Source organism: Oncorhynchus nerka, linkage group LG17 (assembly GCF_034236695.1).
Source record: "Oncorhynchus nerka isolate Pitt River linkage group LG17, Oner_Uvic_2.0, whole genome shotgun sequence".
NCBI lineage: Eukaryota > Metazoa > Chordata > Actinopteri > Salmoniformes > Salmonidae > Oncorhynchus > Oncorhynchus nerka.
Genome location: NC_088412.1, coordinates 24,249,406 through 24,270,678, shown reverse-complemented (window position 1 = coordinate 24,270,678; position 21,273 = coordinate 24,249,406). Strand labels below are relative to the sequence as shown.

The window sequence follows — 21,273 nt, the reverse complement described above, 5'->3', positions numbered from 1 at the left end:
AAGTAAATCCATTGTTTCTGCTCATCAAAACTGCTCATATATCCATGTTAAGAAAGTTTAAGTTAATTTACTGCATTTTTATACAATGTAAAAGGTAAAATGCTATTTGGAGAACAGCAAAAACAAGCAAAAATGTATCCAGCCATTATGACATTGGTTGCTGTGGCTTCACTCACATCAATCGATATACAAACACATATACAGTAATTGTATAACTAAAAACATTAGCTATACAATTAGCCACTACACATAGTCAAGTCACATTAACTCAGCACCGAGATTAAAAACTATCATTTAATACATAGAGAATTTTTAACATTTATTTTAATAACAAAAGGTGAACAAATATGTTTGCTGTACATAACTTTTTGTTGCAGTTTTACAGCTAATTGCCTGCTATTCTATACATTTTGCCATGACTTAAGACTTATGCCATGTTAATACGATATCTGAGTGAGAGTGACTAACCAAATCAATGGGGGCCCCCTGGAGGTCAGGGCCCCTGGGCACGTGCTCTGTGTGCCTGGTCGGTAATTTGGCCAGTTTACGTTGCTGGCTAGACTAACTGAACTAATTTACCAATCTAAAATGTTTTAACTGACATTGGGTAGCTGAGTGACTGTCAGTGAATGACATATAACAACAGGAAAACTGCTTATTTAAACAAATATATATTTCACCTTTATTTAACTAGGTAAGTCAGTTAAGAACAAATTCTATTTAACTAGGTAAGTCAGTTAAGAACAAATTCTATTTAACTAGGTAAGTCAGTTAAGAACAAATTCTTATTCACAACTATGGCCTACCTCGGCCAAACCTGGGCCAATTGGACTGCTCCGCAACTCAGGAGCCTGGGAATACCATTGATTTATATGATCTTAAAGGGCAATTAGAAGCTATTTCTCAATGTCAGAAACGCAGCCGTGGTAACTTAGAACACCCAGAAGAAAACATGACCAAATTAAATACATTTTTCTAGAGCCAGTTTGCACTGTTCTGTGAAGGCTCCTGAGTTGCTCCTAGTACACAGCGTTGTATGAGATCTTCAGTTTCTTGACAATTTCTCGCATGGAACAACTTTCCTTCTCAGAACAAGAATAGACTGATGAGTTTCAGAAGAAAGTTATTTGTTTCTGGCCATTTTGAGCCTGTAATCGAACCCACAAATGCTGATGCTCCAGATACTCAACTAGTCTAAAGAAGGCCAGTTTATTGCTTCTAAAACAGGACAACAGTTTTCAGCTTGTCACGAATACCACCGAAGGTGGCTTCCCTTCCTGTTCGGGTGGCCCTCGGCGGTCGTCGTCGCCGGTCTACTAGCTGCCACCGATCCCGTTTTCCTTTTCGTTTGTTGTTGTCTAATTGTTTTCACCTGTTCCTTGTTGGAGTTTTGGGATGGGTGTTATTTAAGTTTGTTTAGCCCGTTGGTGTTTGTGCGGGCTTGTGGTTATTTTACGTTAGTGGTGTTTGTTGACTTTTGGGTTTTCGCTGTCCGGTATTTTTGTAACAGTGGTTTTTGGGTTTGTTGCGCCTGTGGTTTGGGCTTCCCCCATGTTTGTACCTGTTATTGTGATTGAGGACATTAAAGCGTTTTTTCCCGTCTACCTTCTGCTCTCTGCGTCGGACTCCACACCCATCACTCTCCCGACGTTACAGAAGCCCGTACCACCATATGGAGTCAGCAGGAGCAGCGACCACCCCTCTCCCCACGATGGAGGAGAGAGTCCTTCATCATACGTCCATCCTCCATCGCATCGGATCAGCGATGGATCAAATTATGGAGAGGATGGACCGTTGGGAGAGGAGTGGTCTCCCTACTACCCCACCTATCCTCCCACCAGCAACTCTACCATCCCCTTCAGCGGGATCCGGTGCCAGCGCTCTGCGCATCACGCCTCTGAGGGAGTACGATGGAGTGGCGGCGGGGTGCCAGGGATTCCTGTTACAACTAGTGCTCTACCTGGCTACCGTTCGGCCGGCTCCCTCGGACGAGGAGAGCGTGAGTGTCCTCATCTCCTGCCTGACGGGTAGAGCCCTGGAGTGGGCCAATGCCGTCTGGAACGGGCCCGACTCAGCGAGGGGTCACTACCTGAAGTTCACCCGCCGTTTCGGGGCCGTGTTCGATCATCCTCCGGAGGGCCGAGCAGCGGGTGAGAGGTTGTTCCATCTCCGGCAGGGGACAAGGAGCGCGCAGGACTTCGCGCCGGAATTCCGGACCTTGGCCCGTCGGCAGGGAGCTGGCTTGTCGGGACACTACGCTCAGCTATGATGAGCTGATCGACATGTCAATCCGGTTAGACCATCTGCTGGCTGCTCGCGGACGTTCTGAAAGGGTCCTGTCAGTTCCACCTCCTGGTCCACCCACTCCCACGATGGAGCTAGGAGGGGTGCATCTAGGGAGACCGGAGGAGGAGGCTCCTCCTGTACCCATTGTGGCCGGAGAGGGCACACTTCCGGTCGGTGCTGGAGGAGTCCATCTGGGAGTCAAGAGGGCAGGCAGAACAGTCCTCAGTCACCCCAGGTGAGTCAGCACCACACTCTCCCAGAGCTTCCTGTTGGTCACATGTTTTTGTTAATTTGTTTCCTGAAGTTTTCCCCTCTCTCCAGCATAAGGCGCTAGTTGATTCAGGCGCAGCGGGGAATTTTATAGATTGCGGACTCGCCCAGAGGTTGAGGATTCCGTTAGTTAAGGTAGACCCCCCCCCCCCTTCCCCGTGCACTCCTTAGATAGTCGACCGTTAGGGTCAGGGCTGGTCAGGGAGGCCACGATTCCTCTGGAGATGATTACGTGAGGGAATCATAAGAAGCGGATTAGTCTGGTCCTTATCGATTCACCTGCGTTTCCGGTGGTGCTGGGGATTCCCTGGCTGGCTATTCACAATTCTAGGCTTTCGTGGAGACAGGGAGCTCTCCAGGGGTGGTCTGATGAGTGTTCAGGCAGGTGTTTAGGAGTTTCCATCGGTGCGACATCGGTGGAGAGTCCAGACCAGGTTTCCACCGTGCGCATTCAGTAAGAAGAAGGCGACCCTATTACCCCTCCATTGACAGGGGATTGCGTGATTAACCTCCAGGTAAACGCTGCACTCCCCAGGAGTCATGTGTATCCTTTATCCCAGGAGGAGACGTTGGCTATGGAGACATATGTCACGAAAGCCCTGGGACAGGGGTACATTCGGCCCTCCATGTCACCCGTCTCCTCGAGTTTCTTTTTCGTGAAGAAAAAGGAGGGTGGTTTGCATCCGTGTATTGATTATCAAGGTCTAAATTCCTTGATAATTCTTTGGGTTTTAGTTACCCACTACCTCTCATCACTATGGCGGTGGAATAATTTCACGGGGCGCGATTCTTCACGAAACTGGCCCTCAGGAGCGCGTATAATCTGGTGCGTATTCGGGAGGGTATTCGGGCGTTTAGTACCACATCGACGTTCCCATTCTGTGAGCTTGTGTGGCCTACCACTTTGCGGCTGAGCCGTTGTTGCTCCTAGATGTTTCCACTTCACAATAATAGCACTTAGAATAGTACAATAGTGCAATTTCTGAACTTGGTTGTGCATTCTGTGCTGTTTTTGTAGCAGTGCCTTGCTTTATCTTGGCCAGGTCGCAGTTGTAAATGAGAACTTGTTCTCAACTGGCCTACCTAGTTAAATAAAGGTTCAATTTAAAGAAAAAATATATATTAAAAAATTGTAACTCCACAGTAAGGAACAAGTTGTTCTAAATGGTCAGATGGGAAAGCATGTGAACCCTTTGGAAATACCTGGATTTCTGCGTAAATTGGTCATAAAATTTGATCTGATCTTCATCTAGGTCACAACAATATTTATTTTTTTTTTATTTTACCTTTTATTTTACTAGGCAAGTCAGTTAAGAACAAATTCTTATTTTCAATGACGGCCTAGGAACAGTGGGTTAACTGCCTGTTCAGGGGCAGAACGACAGATTTTGTACCTTGTCAGCTCGGGGATTTGAGCTTGCAACCTTTCAGTTACTAGTCCAATGCTCTAACCACTAGGCTACCCTGCCAATAACACACAATCAATGACACCTTTTCATGTCATTATTGAACACACCGTGTAAACATTCACAACGCAGGGTTGGGAAAAGTATGTGAAACCTTGGATTTAATAACTGGTTGACTCTCCTTCTGCAGCAATAACCTCAACCAAACATTTTCTGTAGGATCAGACCTGCACAACGGTCAGGAGGAATTTCGGACCATTCCTCTTTACAACACTGTTTCAGTTCAGCAATATTATTGGGATGCCTGGTGTGAACTGCTCTCTTGAGGTCATGCCACAGCATCTCAAACAGGTTGAGGTCAGGACTCTGACTGGGCCACTCCAGAAGGCAAATTTTCTTCTGTTGAAACCATTCTGTTGTTGATTTACTTCTGTGTTTTGGGTAATTGTCCTGTTGCATCACCCAACTTTTGTTGAGCTTCAATTGGCGGACAGAGAGCCTTACATTCTCCTGCAAAATGTCTTGATAAACTTGGGAATTCATTTTTTCGTCGATGATAGCAAACTGTCCAGGCCCTGAGGTAGCAAAGCAGCCCCAAACCATGATGCTCCCTCCACCATACTTTAAAGTTGGGATGAGGTTTTAATATTGGTGTGCTGTGCCTTTTTTTCTCCACACATAGTGTTGTGTGTTCCCTCCAAACAACTCAACTGTAGTTTTATCTGTCCACAGAACATTTTGACAGTAGCACTGTGGAAAATCCAGGTGCACTTTTGCAAACTTCAGATGTTTTTTGGACAGCAGTGTCTTCTTCCGTGGTGTCCTCTCATGAACACCATTCTTGTTTAGTGTTTTACATATCGTGGACTCGTCAACAGAGATGTTAGCATGTTCCAGAGATTTATGTAAGTCTTTTGTTGACACTCTAGGATTCTTCATAACCTCATTAAGCATTCTGTGCTGTGCTCTTGCAGTCATCTTTGCAGGACGGCCACTCCTAGGGAGAGTAGCAACAGTGCTGAACTTTCTCCATTTATAGACAATTTGTCTTACCTTGGACTGTCTCATTGATTGGACTCCAGGCTAGCTGACTCCTGACTCCAATTAGCTTTTGGAGAAGTCATTAGCCTAGGGGTTCACATACTTTTCCCAACGTACACTGTGAATGTTTAAATTATGTATTCAATATAGACAAGAAAAATACAAAAATGTCTGTGTTATTAGTTTAAGCACACTATGTTTGTCTACTGTTGTGACTTAAATGAAGATCAGATCAAATTTGATGACCAATTCATGTAGAAATCCAGGTAATTCCAAAGGGTTCACATACTTTTCCTTGCCACTGTATGTGCCAGAGCCCTTTATCAAAAAGGTTATTTTGTATCATGTTGAGATGAGCATATCCTCACATCAAATCAAATCAATTTGTATTTGTCACATGCGCCAAATACAACAATAAATTGCTTACTTACAAGCCCTTAACCAACAATGCAGTTTTAAGAAAAATACCAACAAAAAAATAAATAAATAAAAGTAACAAATAATTAAAGAGCAGCAGTAAAATAACAATAGCGAGGCTATATACAGGGGGTACCTGTACAGAGTCAATGTGTGGGGACACCGGTTAGTCGAAGTAATTGATGTGATATGTACATGTAGGTAGAGTTATTAAGTGACTATGCATAGTTAATAACAGAGTAGCAGCAGCGTAAGGGGGGCAGTGCAAATAGTCTGGGTAACCATTTGATTAGATGTTCAGGAGTCTTATGGCTTGGGGGTAGAAACTGTTTAGGAGCCTCTTGGACTTAGACTTGGTGCTCCGGTACCACTTGCCGTGCGGTAGCAGAGAGTACAGTCTATGACTAAGGTGGCTGGAGTCTTTGACCATTTTTAGGGCCTTCCTCTGACACTGCCTGGTATAGAGGTCCTGGATGGCAGTAAGCTTGGTCCTAGTGATGTACTGGGCTGTACGCATTACCCTCTGTAGTGTCTTGCGGTTGGAGGCTGAGCAGTTGCCATGTACCAGGCAGTGATGCAATCAGACAAAATGACAGATTTCCATCAGTCTAATGTCCATTGCACGTGTTTTTTGGCCCAAGAAAGTTCTTATTTTTATTGGTGTCCTTTAGTAGTGGTTTCTTCGCAGCAATTCGACCATGAAGTCCTGATTCACGCAGTCTCCTCTGAACAGTTGATGATGAGATGTGTCTGTTACTTGAAATCTGTGTAGTATTTATTTGGGCTGCAATTTCTGAGGCTGGTAATTGTAATGAACTTATCCTCTGCAGCAGAGGTAACTCTGGTTCTTCCTTTCCTGTGGCGGACCTCACGAGAGCCAGTTTCATCATAGCACTTAATGGTTTTTGAAACTGCACTTGAAGAACTTTCAAAGTTCTTGAAATGTTCCTGATTGACTGACCTTCATGTCTTAAAGTAATGATGGACAGTTGTTTCTCTTTGCTTATTTGAGCTGTTCTTGCCATAATATGGACTTGGTCTTTTACCAAATAGGCCTATCTTCTGTATACCACCCCTACCTTGTCACAAACGCATTAAGAAGGAAAGAAATTCCACAAATGATCTTTTAACAAGACACGCCTGTTAATTGAAATGCATTCCAGGTGACTACCTCATGAAGCTGGTTGAGAGAATGCCAAGAGTGTGCAAAGCTGTCATCAAGGAAAAGGGTGGCTACTTTGAAGAATCTCAAATATCAAATATATTTTGATTTGTTTAAACAATTTTTTGTTACTACATCCATATGTGTTATTTCATATTGTTTATGTCTTCACTATTATTCTACAATGTATAAAATAGTACAAATAAAGATAATTATTAGGTGTGACCCAAACTTTTGTCTGGTACTGTATGTAAATAAGGTATTTCTGTTTTTTAATTGTAATAAATGTGCAAAAATGTCTAAACCTGTTTTTGCTTTGTCATCATGGGGTTCTGTGTGTAGGTTGAGCAGGAAAAACATGAATTTAATTCATTTTAGAATTTGTATGTAATGGAACAAAATGTAAAAGGGTCAAGGGGTCTGAATACTTTCCGAATGCAATGTACAGCACGAACTACATACATATCTGATAGGGTCCATTATCTGCTACCTGGACTTTAAAATGGATACTTCGGGATTCTGGTAATGAAGACCTTCATCTATTTCCCTGGAGTCAGATTAAATTGTGGATACCATTTTTATGTCTCGGTATCCAGTATGATGGAAGTTAGAGTTAGTTTTGCGAGTGTTAGCACATTGACTGGACGTCTATGGTAATGCTAGCTGTTACCATAGACGTCCAGTCATTGTGCTAACGCTAGTTAGCAACTTCCTTCAAACTGCTTGGTATCCATTAGTTAATCTGACTCTGGGGAAGTTGATACATGGCTTCATTGTTAAAATCCCAAAGCATTCCTTTAATGTTTTATTTAAGAATAAAATAATTTGCCTAATTAGGCCTAAACGTTAGCCCAACTATGAATTAATTCCATTCCAGTCACTGCATAATTCTGCTTCAGGTTTTGGTATCGCCTTGTTTTCTGTCCCTGTGGGTGACAGAGGGAGAAGTAGCCTACTGAAGATGCTGTATTCCACCGTTAGTAGAGAAACAGAGCCTACCTTGACAAAGCTCCTGAGGGGTAAACCACAGAAAAAAATTAGGCTACATATTTTTAATAAACCGATTAATGGGATTTTCCTTCCCGGAGAATCCTGAAGCTGGAGCATACTGGAAAAGGGGCGCATTCCAAACTGATGAACAGCCTTTTCTTTCAGTGAGACCCGAAGTAAAACGACGCAGCAATGACATTCTACTGGTAAGAGCACCAGCCGTGCGCAGCTACATCGAGCACAAAATAACTATTGTGGGGATAGATGATTGATAACGCAACTGCTATAGCGCAGGCCGGGAGACGGAAACATATGTAATTGTCTTATTGTACAGCTGGTTCAGTGACACTGGGTACTGCATGGATTGTTATTGCAATCAGTCCTTCTACATCAGCCACTTCTACCAGCAATTACAAATTACTTTGATTCCGGACGGCTTGCGGAGGAGGAATATTGCTGCAGAGCTATAGGGGAATGCCATGTGTCGTGGCGCGACATAAGAAGCGCTTTGTGGTGTGTTTTCCACCGGGGACAGGTGGTGTTGGGAGGTAGCGGGTGTATATGAAAACACAACCCGGAGACAGTTGTCTTAAGGATGTCACGCTGCCGTACAGGATTTTTTTTTGTTGCCAGAGACAGATGCGACAGAGAGGAGTAGGCTAGTAGTTTACAAATTAGGTTAGGACTAGGTTTGACGAAAACATCGGATCACTCTCTCCTCTTCTTACATACTGGATATTAATCCAGGGGAAATCAGACTGTAGAGAGAGGCAAGAACTGTGTAACCGCCGCGTTCCGGGCGCACCCTTTACGCGACAATAAGCGGTAAGTGAACGGAGCTGTCCAACGTTGGGGTCCGGTGTTTGAGGGTGGTGGTGCGCGCTGTGGGACATTGCCTCCGGTCGCGCCATGCCGATGCATTGGGTACAATGGTGTTCCAAATATAATCAAATGTGATGATTTGTCATGGGTTTGAAAATGGCTCAAACGAATGTAGGGAACTTACTTGAAATTGGCCTTGGTATTTTCCCTCGGAGGGAGAGTTTCACAGTTATCACAATGACACACATTATTGCGACATAAATATAAAATGTTGTTCAATTGCCTAATGTTAGTCTACATAGTTTTTCTATCATTGTGTAGTTAGTTCTCGATTTCATACTGCGTAGCTCCATGTCCAAACCACATGAAGATTTCACGTTTTTTACAGACAGCGGGATTTATTAATTGTTGACTACTAAAAAAAAGTATGCTATGTTTATTCCTTCCCTATTTATAGAAAAGTAATTGACACTGACATGTTTACTATTTTCTAAAATAATAGGCTATTTATTTATTACTGTGCAATATCAGGCTAGGATATATTTAGCCAATTAGCCTACTATTCCAATGCATTAAACCATATTATTCTTATTATTTGTTATTATTATTATTATTGACTAAATATAATTTAAAATGTTCTTAAAATGCACAGAAATGACTCCTTTTACTCTTCTCTCACATGAAGAGTTCAGTAGCTATGAGGGCAGCAGCCCTCTCTGTGTTTGGTGTGTGTGTCTGGTGTGTGTCCAGTGGCACTGCTGGTGGTTGTGCATGCTGATCTGTGATCCTGCCCAATGGCCCCCAGGTGTCCTTACACCTGTCCTCCCCTTTGGGCTCCTCTCTCTCCCTTTACTCTGTCCCTCTATTTCTGAAGCAGCTGCTGCCTTTACAGGACACTGAGTTAGTGTCAAAATCTAATGTGCGTTTTTATGTGAGGGCTAATTTTGAATTGCTGGCACTGAGCTCCCCAAAGTTTCTTCTTTCGGGAGAAAGCTGCACGTTTTTGTTGTGCTTCCTGTTTCAAATTCAAATTGCCTTTGAGCTGCCTTTTGTTGGGCCCTGGGGTTTGTGGCCTGGAAAGGGAGACAAGTAAGTGAAGTCCCCAAGGGTCAGAGCATTCCAATAATGAGCCCAAGTGGAAGAGAGGAGAGTGGAAGAGAAAAGGGGGCTAGGGAGAGGAGACAGTTCTGTTCAGCCAGCGAAAGCTAAGATATAACCAAGGGAATAGCACAAGCCCTCCCCTCACTCACATGTGTCAATCAGGCTCTAAGGACAAGGGGCTCTTTAAAATCCCCTGAAAGGCCTCTCTTTCTCCCTGGGCTCTGCCACAGGTTGCAGATCTCACCTATACACGAATTAACTCTCCTGTTTCCCAGATGCTGGGCTATTGTCCTACAGTTCCAGCCTCATGCCATTGTTTTCTTTGCCTATGTGTAGAGGGAGAGAGAGAAAGAGAAATTGAGAAAATAGAATGGAATAGAGCGAGTAAGAATGGGAGAAAATGGAAGAAGAGAGAGAGGGGAGGGCTACTGGGCTTTAGTGGGTGACTGTGCTGTGTGTTCTCATGGCTAAGGAGTTCCTCTACTACACCTTTCTCACTGCTTGCCTCCGACCTCCTTGTACACTCATCATCCCACTAGCACTGATTACACAACAACTATCATAAGGAATCAATTAGGTGAGAAGAACAGAGGGAAACGCCTGTCTGATAAATGTTGTGATCTCCTCATTGTACTTTAACAGCTGAAGAGGATGGATTAAATAAGAGAAAATAGGCCCCTACCGGAATAATCATTTGTGGGATCTGTCTGAGTACTGTGTTTGTGTGTGTGTGTGTGTGTGTGTGTGTGTGTGTGTGTGTGTGTGTGTGTGTGTGAGAGAGAGAGAGAGAGACAGAGAGAGAGAGAGAAAGAGAAATAAAAATAAAAAGAGAGGGAGAATTTGTTTGTCACAGTCTGTTCGTTTTCCTGTCATAGTGTGTGCCTGTGTGTATTTGTGTCTGTGCGCCTAAATGTGTGTGTTTGTTTCTCTACCACAGTGTGTGTGTGTGTGTGTGTGTGTGTGTGTGTGTGTGTGTGTGTGTGTGTGTGTGTGTGTGTGTGTGTGTGTGTGTGTGTGTGTGATTCAATGCTGTCCAGGATTTGTTGAATGGATGCCCTGTTAGTATCCTCTCCACTCTCTAGCAGCCGCGCAGGCCAGCGCCCCTCAGAGCAAGTGTTGAGCCCACTGTGCTAAAATAACAGGTGCCCCTGTCCTGTCGCAGGGGTCTCAATCCTGTCCCCGCCACCCCCTCCTGGGGGTTATGTTACCTGGTCAGGGTAGCCCGATCACTGGCTCATATGTGAGAGAGCTGGTGACATCTCTACCACCCCCTGACTATTGAGCTGCCTGCCTGGGGGCCCCAAGGCTAACCTGCTCTGCCAGCCCTCCCCCTCTCCCTCCCGCTGGACCTTGATGTCAGGCGCTTGGGAGGCCAAGCAGTGTGGCCTCTCTTTGGGCTGTCAGGAGAAGGACACTGCCCACTGGGACTCTGAATGGGACAAATTTACCGTAGCAATGTTTCCACTTAGCACGTGGCGTTAGGAGAAAGGGAAGGTGAATGAGAGGCTTGGTCAGTGTCAGTCCGTGCTGCAGAGTGAGGAGTGGACAGACGGGGCTCCTGTGTGCTCCTTTGCAGGAATCAGCAGTTCCTTGTATTTTATCCATTTCACCTCACCATTTAGGCACGGCGCCCAGCAGCCATCCGCTGCTACCACTGTTTATGTTTGCCCAAGGCCACTGCTGGGGTTGCTATGGCAGCAGATAAACAGGTTAGCCGGTGACCCCTGGGGCCTCCATTCCCAGGCTCCAATGGGCTTGCAGTGTAGCGGCTACCCCTCACCTGCGGCGAGGTGCGGCTGGAGCTGGCCAGAGGTCACCAAGCCACCAATCCCTCCTGTTGTTTAATCACACTCTCCCTCATCATCTGCACTTTCCATTTGATTTCCCCTCTCTCCTTTCCTCCCATATGGCTCCGATCATATATATCTCTAGTACACACACTTTTTCACGCTCAAGGTTTTCTTTATACTTTTATGTGAGTTTGGGTACCCTAGACACTGGAAAGACTGTAGAATAAATAACCAACCCCTGGGTAATATGTTGTCTCGTGAGTTTTAAACTATGGCACAAAAATTCTACAAAATGTCAATTCGTGTGTTATTGTTCTTTACTGCCCCATCTATCATCAGGCTGGTAAGGCCACTGGCTATAGGAGAATAGAATGTAGAATAGAACCGGAGAAAATAATGTAGGAAAAAAGTATGAAAATGTATGCACTCACTACTGTACGGCTCTGGATAAGAGCTTCTGCTAAATTACTACAATGTAAATTATAAACTGGGTGGGTTTATTGGCTGAGTGGGTTGATTAGGTTGATTGGCTGATGGCCATCTTATATCAGACCGTATACCACGGGTATGACAAAACATTTATTTTTACTGCTCTAATTATGTTGGTAACCAGTTTATAATAGCAATAAGGCACCTCGGGGGTTTGTGATATATGGACAATATACCATGGCTAAGGGCTGTGTCCTGTTGTGGCGTGCCTAAGAACAGCCCTTAGTCGTGGTATATTGGCCATATATCACACCTCCTCGGGCCGTATTGCTTAAATGTACTGTATATCTAGTGCAATACCAAAGCAAGGCAGGAGGATAAACGAAGCGGTACAAAGATAATGTCCCCTGAAATAGTCAATAATCAGAGCTCTTTCATTTTCCCTCAAAGGCTTTCCCATTGCTGCTCATTCTCATTCTGAGGCATATTTCTTCTCTGTTATAATTTGGTGTCTGTGGCCTCTAACAGTGGAGAGGCTCTGGGAAGGTGAAGGGTATCTGTTACATAAGCCTGAGGTGATGGAGGAGCACAAAGCTACAGTCTCTCTGAGGACTGACTCGGCTAGCTGTTGAATAAAAAGCCCTCTGTATGGTTAATACATTACTTCTCCGTGTTTAGATGTAGGAGAGGGGGGATTCATTCCACTACAGAGAAAATACACATTTCCATGGATACAATTCCATAGTGCCTTTGGCAGTGCATCATGAAGGATATTGTGCAGGAAAGGCAGGCAGATGTGATGGAGCAGGATGAGGCATTACTTCCTGGACATGAATGAACATACAGTCTATGTGTGAGGATGCTTTATATAGGCTGTTTTTTTGTCATTGAGGCACTCTGACATGGCTCTCTCCCTTCGGTGCATGAGGTTGGTTGTGACTGTACCACCATCGACATGGCCAATGTGGCTCATAGAGGTTTGTTAATGAGTGGAGAGACTAACGATGGGCCATCGCAAGGAAAGATGTGGACAGACTGGTCCCCCTTTACTTTACCTCACACACACACACACACACACACACACACACACACACACACACGATGAGGCGGCTTGCATGGAGGCTCTAATAGTACCCTGTCAGTCCGGGGAGAGATGTGGAGAGATGTGTAACAGGCCGTTTCCCGTTAAACTCCACATACACAATTAACAAGCATACCCTTTATACCTTAGATGCCTCATCTTTCCCATTTGGCCAACCTGGCTCTTTCTCATTGTGTTGTTGCTGACTAACAGACCATTGTTGTTGGATGGGGAGGAAGTAGGAGTGATTGAGTCACACTTCACCACCACAGTGTGAGGCTGTGGATGTGTGCCCTTTAGGCCCACAGATATCATACTCCTCATTTATGGCTGCCTTTATTTTAGAGAGACTATATCCTTCAATTGCTTGTTTTGCTTGCTTGCTGAGAAACGATGAGATTGTGCTTGCTTATCGTTCTAAGCCTAGCGACTCCTCCTTCTGTTCTCAGTGTACTGCAGTTTACCAGTAGCTAATGTGGTCCTCTTCATTACCAGGCCATTCTGTTCTATTCTGTTTCTCTCTGTCTGCCTGCCTGTTTTGCTGTATTTATTCTTCTCATGTACAGTGCCACTTGTTTTCCGCTTTGAAGAAATGAATGGCTTACTGCACTCTGCGAGGGGAGCCAGTCATGCGTTAGGCAGTCAGGCTGAAGAGAAACTGTACCGAGGGGAGGGATGGGTGAGGGGGTCAGGCATGAGGAGGGAGTGGTGCCAAGGCCTGTGTGTCCTGTGTGATGGGTGAAGTCGAGCTGTGAGGTAATGTTCACAGAGATCCAGGGAGGGGAGGGAGAGATGGAGAGAGGAGGGGGATGACGGTCAGTGTCAGGGGGCAGAGATGCAGTAGCAGTGGAGGACCAGCAGGATTACACTGGGTGGGCAGAAGCATAATAGACTCTGTAGACTGCTTACTCTGATGAAGTGGGCCCTCGAAAGCACTAAATCAACTGTTCACGAAGCACCAATTAATGTATGGTGCCGGCATCTCTGGTGTGGGGAATTAAAGATGTCTGACTGTGCTGAGCGTCTGCTCTGCCCCCTCTCTGTGGAGCCAGCCAGAGAGCCATGGCCTGAGTCAGAGATGAGGGAAGGATAGAGAACGTGTGATGGAGGGAAGGGGGGCCCAGGGGCCATCTGGAGGCAACAGGTCTCAGGACAGCAGGTGGGTTCCAATCAGAGCATCACATGGCCTGTGTCAGGGCCAGAGTCTGAGCCAGGGTCTCCCCTATCCAAGACCCCCACATCTCTCCTTCTAACAGGCCACAATCTGTCACCTGCCATCCTCTATTAGCTCCAGTCGTGCAGTTAAGCATTATGGATTGAAGAGCTGGTGGTCGTTGGTGGACAACATAATTGTGGAAATTGACTGCGAATGTTTGATGACTATTATTAACACAATCTTTCCAGATGAGTGGGTTTGGTTGTAGGTAGGAAATACATTGGTGAGTGTTCTGCATACTCAAAGAATATGTTATATGTGATAGAGAGGATTATGGAGCTTTAACAGCTAATCTGTTTATGAGGCACCGCATATCTGCCTTTTTTGGATACTATATACTGTACATACACTAGACTGTAGTTCCTGTATTTTATTGGAAATAAAGGATGTTGTATACTGTAGTTCCTGTATTTTATTGGAAATAAATGATGTTGTATACTGTAGTTCCTGTATTTTATTGGAAATAAAGGATGTTGTATACTGTAGTTCCTGTATTTTATTGGAAATAAAGGATGTTGTATACTGTAGTTCCTGTATTTTATTGGAAATAAAGGATGTTGTATACTGTAGTTCCTGTATTTTATTGGAAATAAAGGATGTTGTATACTGTAGTTCCTGTATTTTATTGGAAATAAATTATGTTGTAAACTGTAGTTCCTGTATTTTATTGGAAATAAATGATGTTGTAAACTGTAGTTCCTGTATTTTATTGGAAATAAAGGATGTTGTATACTGTAGTTCCTGTATTTTATTGGAAATAAAGGATGTTGTATACTGTAGTTCCTGTATTTTATTGGAAATAAAGGATGTTGTATACTGTAGTTCCTGTATTTTATTGGAAATAAAGGATGTTGTATACTGTAGTTCCTGTATTTTATTGGAAATAAAGGATGTTGTATACTGTAGTTTCTGTATTTTATTGGAAATAAAGGATGTTGTATACTGTAGTTCCTGTATTTTATTGGAAATAAAGGATGTTGTATACTGTAGTTCCTGTATTTTATTGGAAATAAAGGATGTTGTATACTGTAGTTCCTCTTTCAGGGTGGTAGTGGAGGACTATTTGCTGGTCTCCTATGTGGTTATTTGCTGTTCGTGTGCATTCAGAAATCCCATGACTACATGCCTGCTCATAACTATAGGGTCATCTGTATTTGCATGTAAATGTTTTTCACCCCCTGGTCTGCTGGTGGAGCAATCAAAATGGCTCACTGTCTGCCTCGCTTAGAGAGAGGGCGGGCTGACTGTCAGTGACATTCAGAGCAGTGCCACCCGCCCGCCCGACAGGGTTTTAATGCGTAGGGATTTTTCTCCTTGATGTGCTCTCTAGCCAGTGGATCTCTGTGTGAATATTCATGCACATCCTCCTGCCTTTAATGACTTGTTTTGCCGCAAACATCAGAGCTCAGCCCCCAGCACCGCTCCGACCGCGCCTCCACTCTGTTCATTGGCCCAATCCCTTGGCGCCCGTAAGATGGACACATCCAAGGTTTTCTGCTCAAAGTATGGCACACTCATCCGCCTGTCTGACTCACATACACATATCAGGGTCGGTTGTTTGAAGTTCGTCAGTTCAGCTCTAACAGTTCAGCTCGAGGAGTTCTTATTGTCAGAATGGAACATCTATAACTCAGCTTGAGAAGTTTGACTTTGCAGCATGGGGAGTGAGTTCAGTTAGATGGCAGTATTTCAACGCTGGTGGTACTGTGCCATGGAATGAGCTCTGCTTTGGACATTTCTCTATTTCTCTATGTGTGAGTTTAGTGGTGATTTGCTCTGGCCATCATTTAATTTCGCTTGGTGGTTTGGTGTGTGTGCCGATAGCCTTGGTGTTTTGCCATCACTAGTGTGTGTGTGTGTGTGTCTGTATAGGGTTATGTGTGTATGTGTGTGTATATCTGTATGTGTATGTATATATATGTCTGTATATAATGTATGCATTACCATCATACTTCAGTGATTGCCCCGTTCCTCCTTGTAATTACATGGTTGTATGGTTGGTCTGTGGGTGCTAGAGCATGACCAGCTAATTCTGGGAGACCATTGGCTGGAGCTGTGGGTCTCCTGGGCAGACAGCCACTCAGCCATGTGACAGGCCTAGAAAATTGGCTTTTTTCAGTAGCATGCAGCAACACTTCCCAGATTTCTCTGTTGTTTGTCCCTTGCTTGTAGACTAACCTTTTAAACAATTATCTGCTTGCTCCATATAAATAGCATAGCTTGTCCCCTCTGTTTTGTTTCAGTCCTGGCCTGCTCTCTCGCTTAGCCATTGCAGTAGCCAAGGAAACTCGATCCCTGAGACTAAACTAAAGCAATAATCAGGCCAGGCTGAAGTGCCTGAGAATCCAGCTCTCACAGGCCTGTAGCCTGTAGTTTGTCATAACTTCATGTTCCCTGAAATGCTACGGGTGGGGTAACAAGGGCACGGCAAGGCAATGACAGAGTTTTTCCATGTTCACGCAACTGAAGAATAGGCACAAAAGAAGAGTAGCAACAATAAAATCGAATATTATGATGGTGTGGAAATTGTGAGCACATGCTGGCACCAGGGAAGAATAGCCCAATCATCATAGAAATATGTAACGGTAAACATTCTAAACAGCCCTGTTACACTCAGCATACTCCTGGCTTTCAGGGAATCAAACTGTTTTGGAACTCTTCTCTTTACTGACTTCCCTAGTTAAATAAAGGTTAAATCAAATGATTGATGAATCTCGGCCAGAGTGTATATAATTGTACTGCCCCAGTGTTGAGTGCTTCGTTTAAGTAACACTGGGGAGTGCTGTTCCTGCCAAATGTTAAATATGGCAGTCATTTTAGGATGGGTTTTTATGGCCTTTGGACAGGAGTGTTCCTCCCTCTGCTACTTGTATTTTTTGGCCTGGACATTTCACCCGCTTGGTGCTTCTCGCTGCTGCTGTCATCGGCACCATTAGCGGACACTACAAAGTGGCTTTGAAGCTCCACAGGGCTCAGGGCCTTAAAGAGGGACAGCTCGGGAGTTCAGCGTTGATCCTTAGTTCAGATTTCGGTCCCCTCCTATACGATAAGGCCCTCAGGACAGCTGGGCCAATTATTCTCCCCCTGTCGACTCTCTCTCTCTGTTTCTCTCTCTCTTCCCTTTTCATTCTCCCTCTCTCACACCATGTGTGACCTTGGAAAGGTCCAGGCAAAACATTTAGCCCTTTTTAAAAAATTGAGTATTGTACAGTTGATATAGTAACATGCTTTGATAGTAACGTACAGTATATCAATGTTAAGACAGAACCTAAAAACCAAAATAAGTCATGTTGTAAAAATGACACTCAATAACACAGGCATTGATCTGTTTTCTATAGCAGATGTAGTGACTGTTGGCAAGTTAACATTTTATTGGTGAATCTCTTGTTAAGTGGATGCCTTGTGTGCATTTACTTGACTGTGTTTCAATTCCTAATCAGATGGTTATTTTACTATCTTGGGGACATTTACCAGCTGGCTGTATGGAACGCAGGCTGATCCCACCTCTTTATCTCTGCCTCCATGTCTCCCATTGGTGTCTCCATGGTTTCCACAGATGCAGTTTTGTTTTGGGAGTGGACTTATGCTAACAGAGGAGTCCAGAAGGTGAGGGGGATAAGGGTGCAGGGCTTGAGGAGGGATGTGTGTGCGTAGGAGTGTGTGTGTGTTGGTGGGGGTGGGGGGGGGTTCATGTGACAGTCGTCCTGTCTCTGCATCAGCAGGCAAGGTGTCGGGGAGATTTGGCTGGCAGATCTTAATCAGCCATCAGCCCAGTGCTGAGAAGGAAAGTCCATGCAAATCCCTGCGTCGGCAGCTGTGTAGTGTCCTTCATTAATGTAATAACACTCCTCCATTATTCCAGCTTCACACTGAGTCCAGCACCGCATCCACATACTCCTAATGGCTGCCTGACTTGATGACTGGCTGGCCGGGGACCGCCGCCCGCCCGACAGACACCTTTATATATTTATATACTTGTCACTTAGCCTTTGTCACATTCGCAGCAAGGAAAGTGGAAAAGCTGATTATGTTGCCTGGAATCTATTCTGTTTGTATTTCACTGGCCACTAGGCTGTGCTTTGGCTGCATTGTTATGCATGTTCCCTGTTGCTGATAAGAAGTAATTAATGGTGTGGCTGTGCAGGCCTCTTCCTAGAGAGTTGACGCAGCATCCAGGCTCAAGCAGCTGCTGAGGTGCTTTTTGTTCACATGAAGAGTGTACATCAGAGTCTTTGTCTACTCCGCTGTCGATGGAGGTGCGTTCTTTTCTCATCGGATAATCCCTTTCTGTTTTTCCATCTCAAATGAGACAGTGTGTCACTCCTCAGACTGAGAAGGAGTGCCAGACTTCCAACAGCAGTGCTCAACCAAGCAGGCTGGGCGTGTTAAAACAGTTTATGTGTGTGTCTCAAGAGCCTCATCTGTACCCTAGTGTCTCACTCCAGGCTCTTCATTAGTGTGGATGTTAATGAGTCACACTCTGATCAGTGCAGCATCAAATCAAATTGTATTCATCACATGCTTCGTAAACAACAGGTGTAGACTAACAGTGAAATGCCAACCATGCAGATAGAAAGAAAATAGAGAAGTAATAGAAAAGTAAAACACGTAATAAAAAAAATATATATATATACTAATATATACACAGAAACTATGCAGTATTTTGTTTTATTGTTAGGTTACTTGTTAGATATTACTGCACGGTCGGAACTAGAAGCACAAGCATTTTGCTACTCTCGCATTAACATCTGCTAACCATGTGTATGTGACCAATAAAATTTGATTTGATTTGACAATGAGTAACAATAACTTGGCTATATACAAGGGCTTACCGTACTGAGTGGATGTACAGGGGTATGAGGTAATAACTTGACTATATACAAGGGGTTACAGTACTGAGTGGATGTGCAGGGGTACGAGGGAATAACTTGGCTATATACAAGGTGTTACAGTACTGAGTGGATGTGCAGGGGTACGAGGTAATAACTTGGCTATATACAAGGTGTTACAGCTGAGTGGATGTGCACGAGGTAATAACTTGGCTATATGTTACAGTACTGAGTGGATGTGCAGGGGTACGAGGTAATAACTTGACTATATACAAGGAGTTACAGTACTGAGTGGATGTGCAGGGGTACGAGGTAATAACTTGGCTATATACAAGGTGTTACAGTACTGAGTAGATGTGCAGGGGTACGAGGTAATAACTTGACTATATACAAGGAGTTACAGTACTGAGTGGATGTGCAGGGGTACGAGCTAATAACTTGGCTATATACAAGGTGTTACAGTACTGAGTAGATGTGCAGGGGTACGAGGTAACAACTTGACTATATACAAGGAGTTACAGTACTGAGTGGATGTGCAGGGGTACGAGGTAATAACTTGACTATATACAAGGAGTTACAGTACTGAGTGGATGTGCAGGGGTACGAGGTAATAACTTGGCTATATACAAGGAGTTACAGTACTGAGTGGATGTGCAGGGGTACGAGGTAATAACTTGGCTATATACAAGGGGTTACAGTACTGAGTGGATGTGCAGGGGTACGAGGTAATAACTTGACTATATACAAGGAGTTACAGTACTGAGTGGATGTACAGGGGTACGAGCTAATAACTTGGCTATATACAAGGTGTTACAGTACTGAGTGGATGTGCAGGGGTACGAGGTAATAACTTGGCTATATACAAGGGGTTACAGTACTGAGTGGATGTGCAGGGGTACGAGCTAATAACTTGGCTATATACAAGGTGTTACAGTACTGAGTGGATGTGCAGGGGTACGAGGGAATAACTTGACTATATACAAGGTGTTACAGTACTGAGTAGATGTGCAGGGGTACGAGGTAACAACTTGGCTATATACAAGGTGTTACAGTACTGAGTGGATGTACAGGGGTACGAGGTAATAACTTGGCTATATACAAGGTGTTACAGTACTGAGTGGATGTACAGGGGTACGAGGTAATGACTTGGCTATATACAAGGTGTTACAGTAATGAGTGGATGTACAGGGGTACGAGGTAATAACTTGGCTATATACAAGGTGTTACAGTACTGAGTGGATGTGCAGGGGTACGAGGTAGTTGAGGTAGATATGTAACTAGGAATAAAGAGACAGATGGTAAACAGTAGCAGCAACGTCTGTGATGAGTCAAAAAAGTTTGTGCAAATAGGGTCAACGCAGATCATCTGGATAGCTATTTTATTAACTATACTGAACAAAAATATAAACTGAACATGTAAAGTGTTGGTTCCGTGTTTCATGAGCTGAAATAAAAGATCCAAGAAATGTTCCATATGCACAAAAAACACATTTTTCAAATGGTTTTTGCTTTAATTTGCTTACATCCCTGTTAGTGAGCAAATCCCTCTTAGACAAGATATCCACCTGACAGGTGTGGTATATCAAGAAGCTGATTGAACAGCATGATCTTTACGCAGGTGTACCTTGTGCTGGGGACAATAAAAAGCCACTCTAAAATGTGAAGTTTTGTCACACAACACAATGCTAAAGATGTCTCACGTTTTGAAGGATTGTGCAATTGGCATGCTGACTGCAGGAATGTCGACCAGAGCTGTTGCCAGAAAATGTAATGTTCATTTCTCTACCATAAACTGCCTCCAACATTGTTTTAGAGAATTTGGCAGTACGTCCAACCGGCCTCATAACCGCAGACCACATCTAACCATACCAGCCCAGGACCTCCACATCCGGCTTCTTCACCTGCAGGATCGTCTGAGACCAGCCACCCAGACAGCTGATGAAGTATGTGGAGTATTTCTGTCTGAAATAAAGCCCTTTTGTGGGCTCCCCAGTGGGGGGGCCTATGCCCACCCAGGGCCACCCAAGGCTGCGCCCCTACCCAGTCATGTGAAATTCATAGATTAGGTCGTAATTTATTTATTCTAATTGACTGATTTCCTTAAATGAACTGTAACTCAGTAAAATCTTTGAAATTGTTGCATGTTGCGTTTATATTTTTGTTCAGTATATTTAAATATTTTGCGATCTTATGGCCTTCCTCTGACACCGCCTGGTATAGAGGTCCTGGATAGTAGCGAGCTCGGCCCCAGTGATGTACTGTGGTGCCTTGTGGTCGGATGCGAAGCAGTTGCCATACCAAGCGGTAATGTAGCCAGTCAAGAGGCTCTCAATGGTGCAGCTGTAGAACTTTTTGAGGATCTGAGGACCAGTGTCAAATCATCCTAAGGGGAAAGAGTCATTGTTGTGCCCTCGACTGTGTTGGTGTGTGTGG

General features: G+C 44.2%; 1 protein-coding gene across 3 annotated transcripts in view; it reads left to right on the top strand.

Annotated features, from left to right (window-relative positions):
• Positions 1–7,538: 7,538 nt before the first annotated feature.
• Positions 7,539–21,273, top strand: part of LOC115144926 (semaphorin-6B) — a 153,449-nt gene continuing 139,714 nt past the window's right edge. For 2 of the 3 annotated variants that reach the window (XM_065003076.1, XM_065003075.1), the window contains exon 1: positions 7,539–7,778. In XM_065003076.1, coding sequence (XP_064859148.1) covers positions 7,650–7,778 — 129 coding nt within the window. In that variant the 5' untranslated portion in view covers positions 7,539–7,649. The other variant, XM_065003077.1, reaches the window with a different exon arrangement.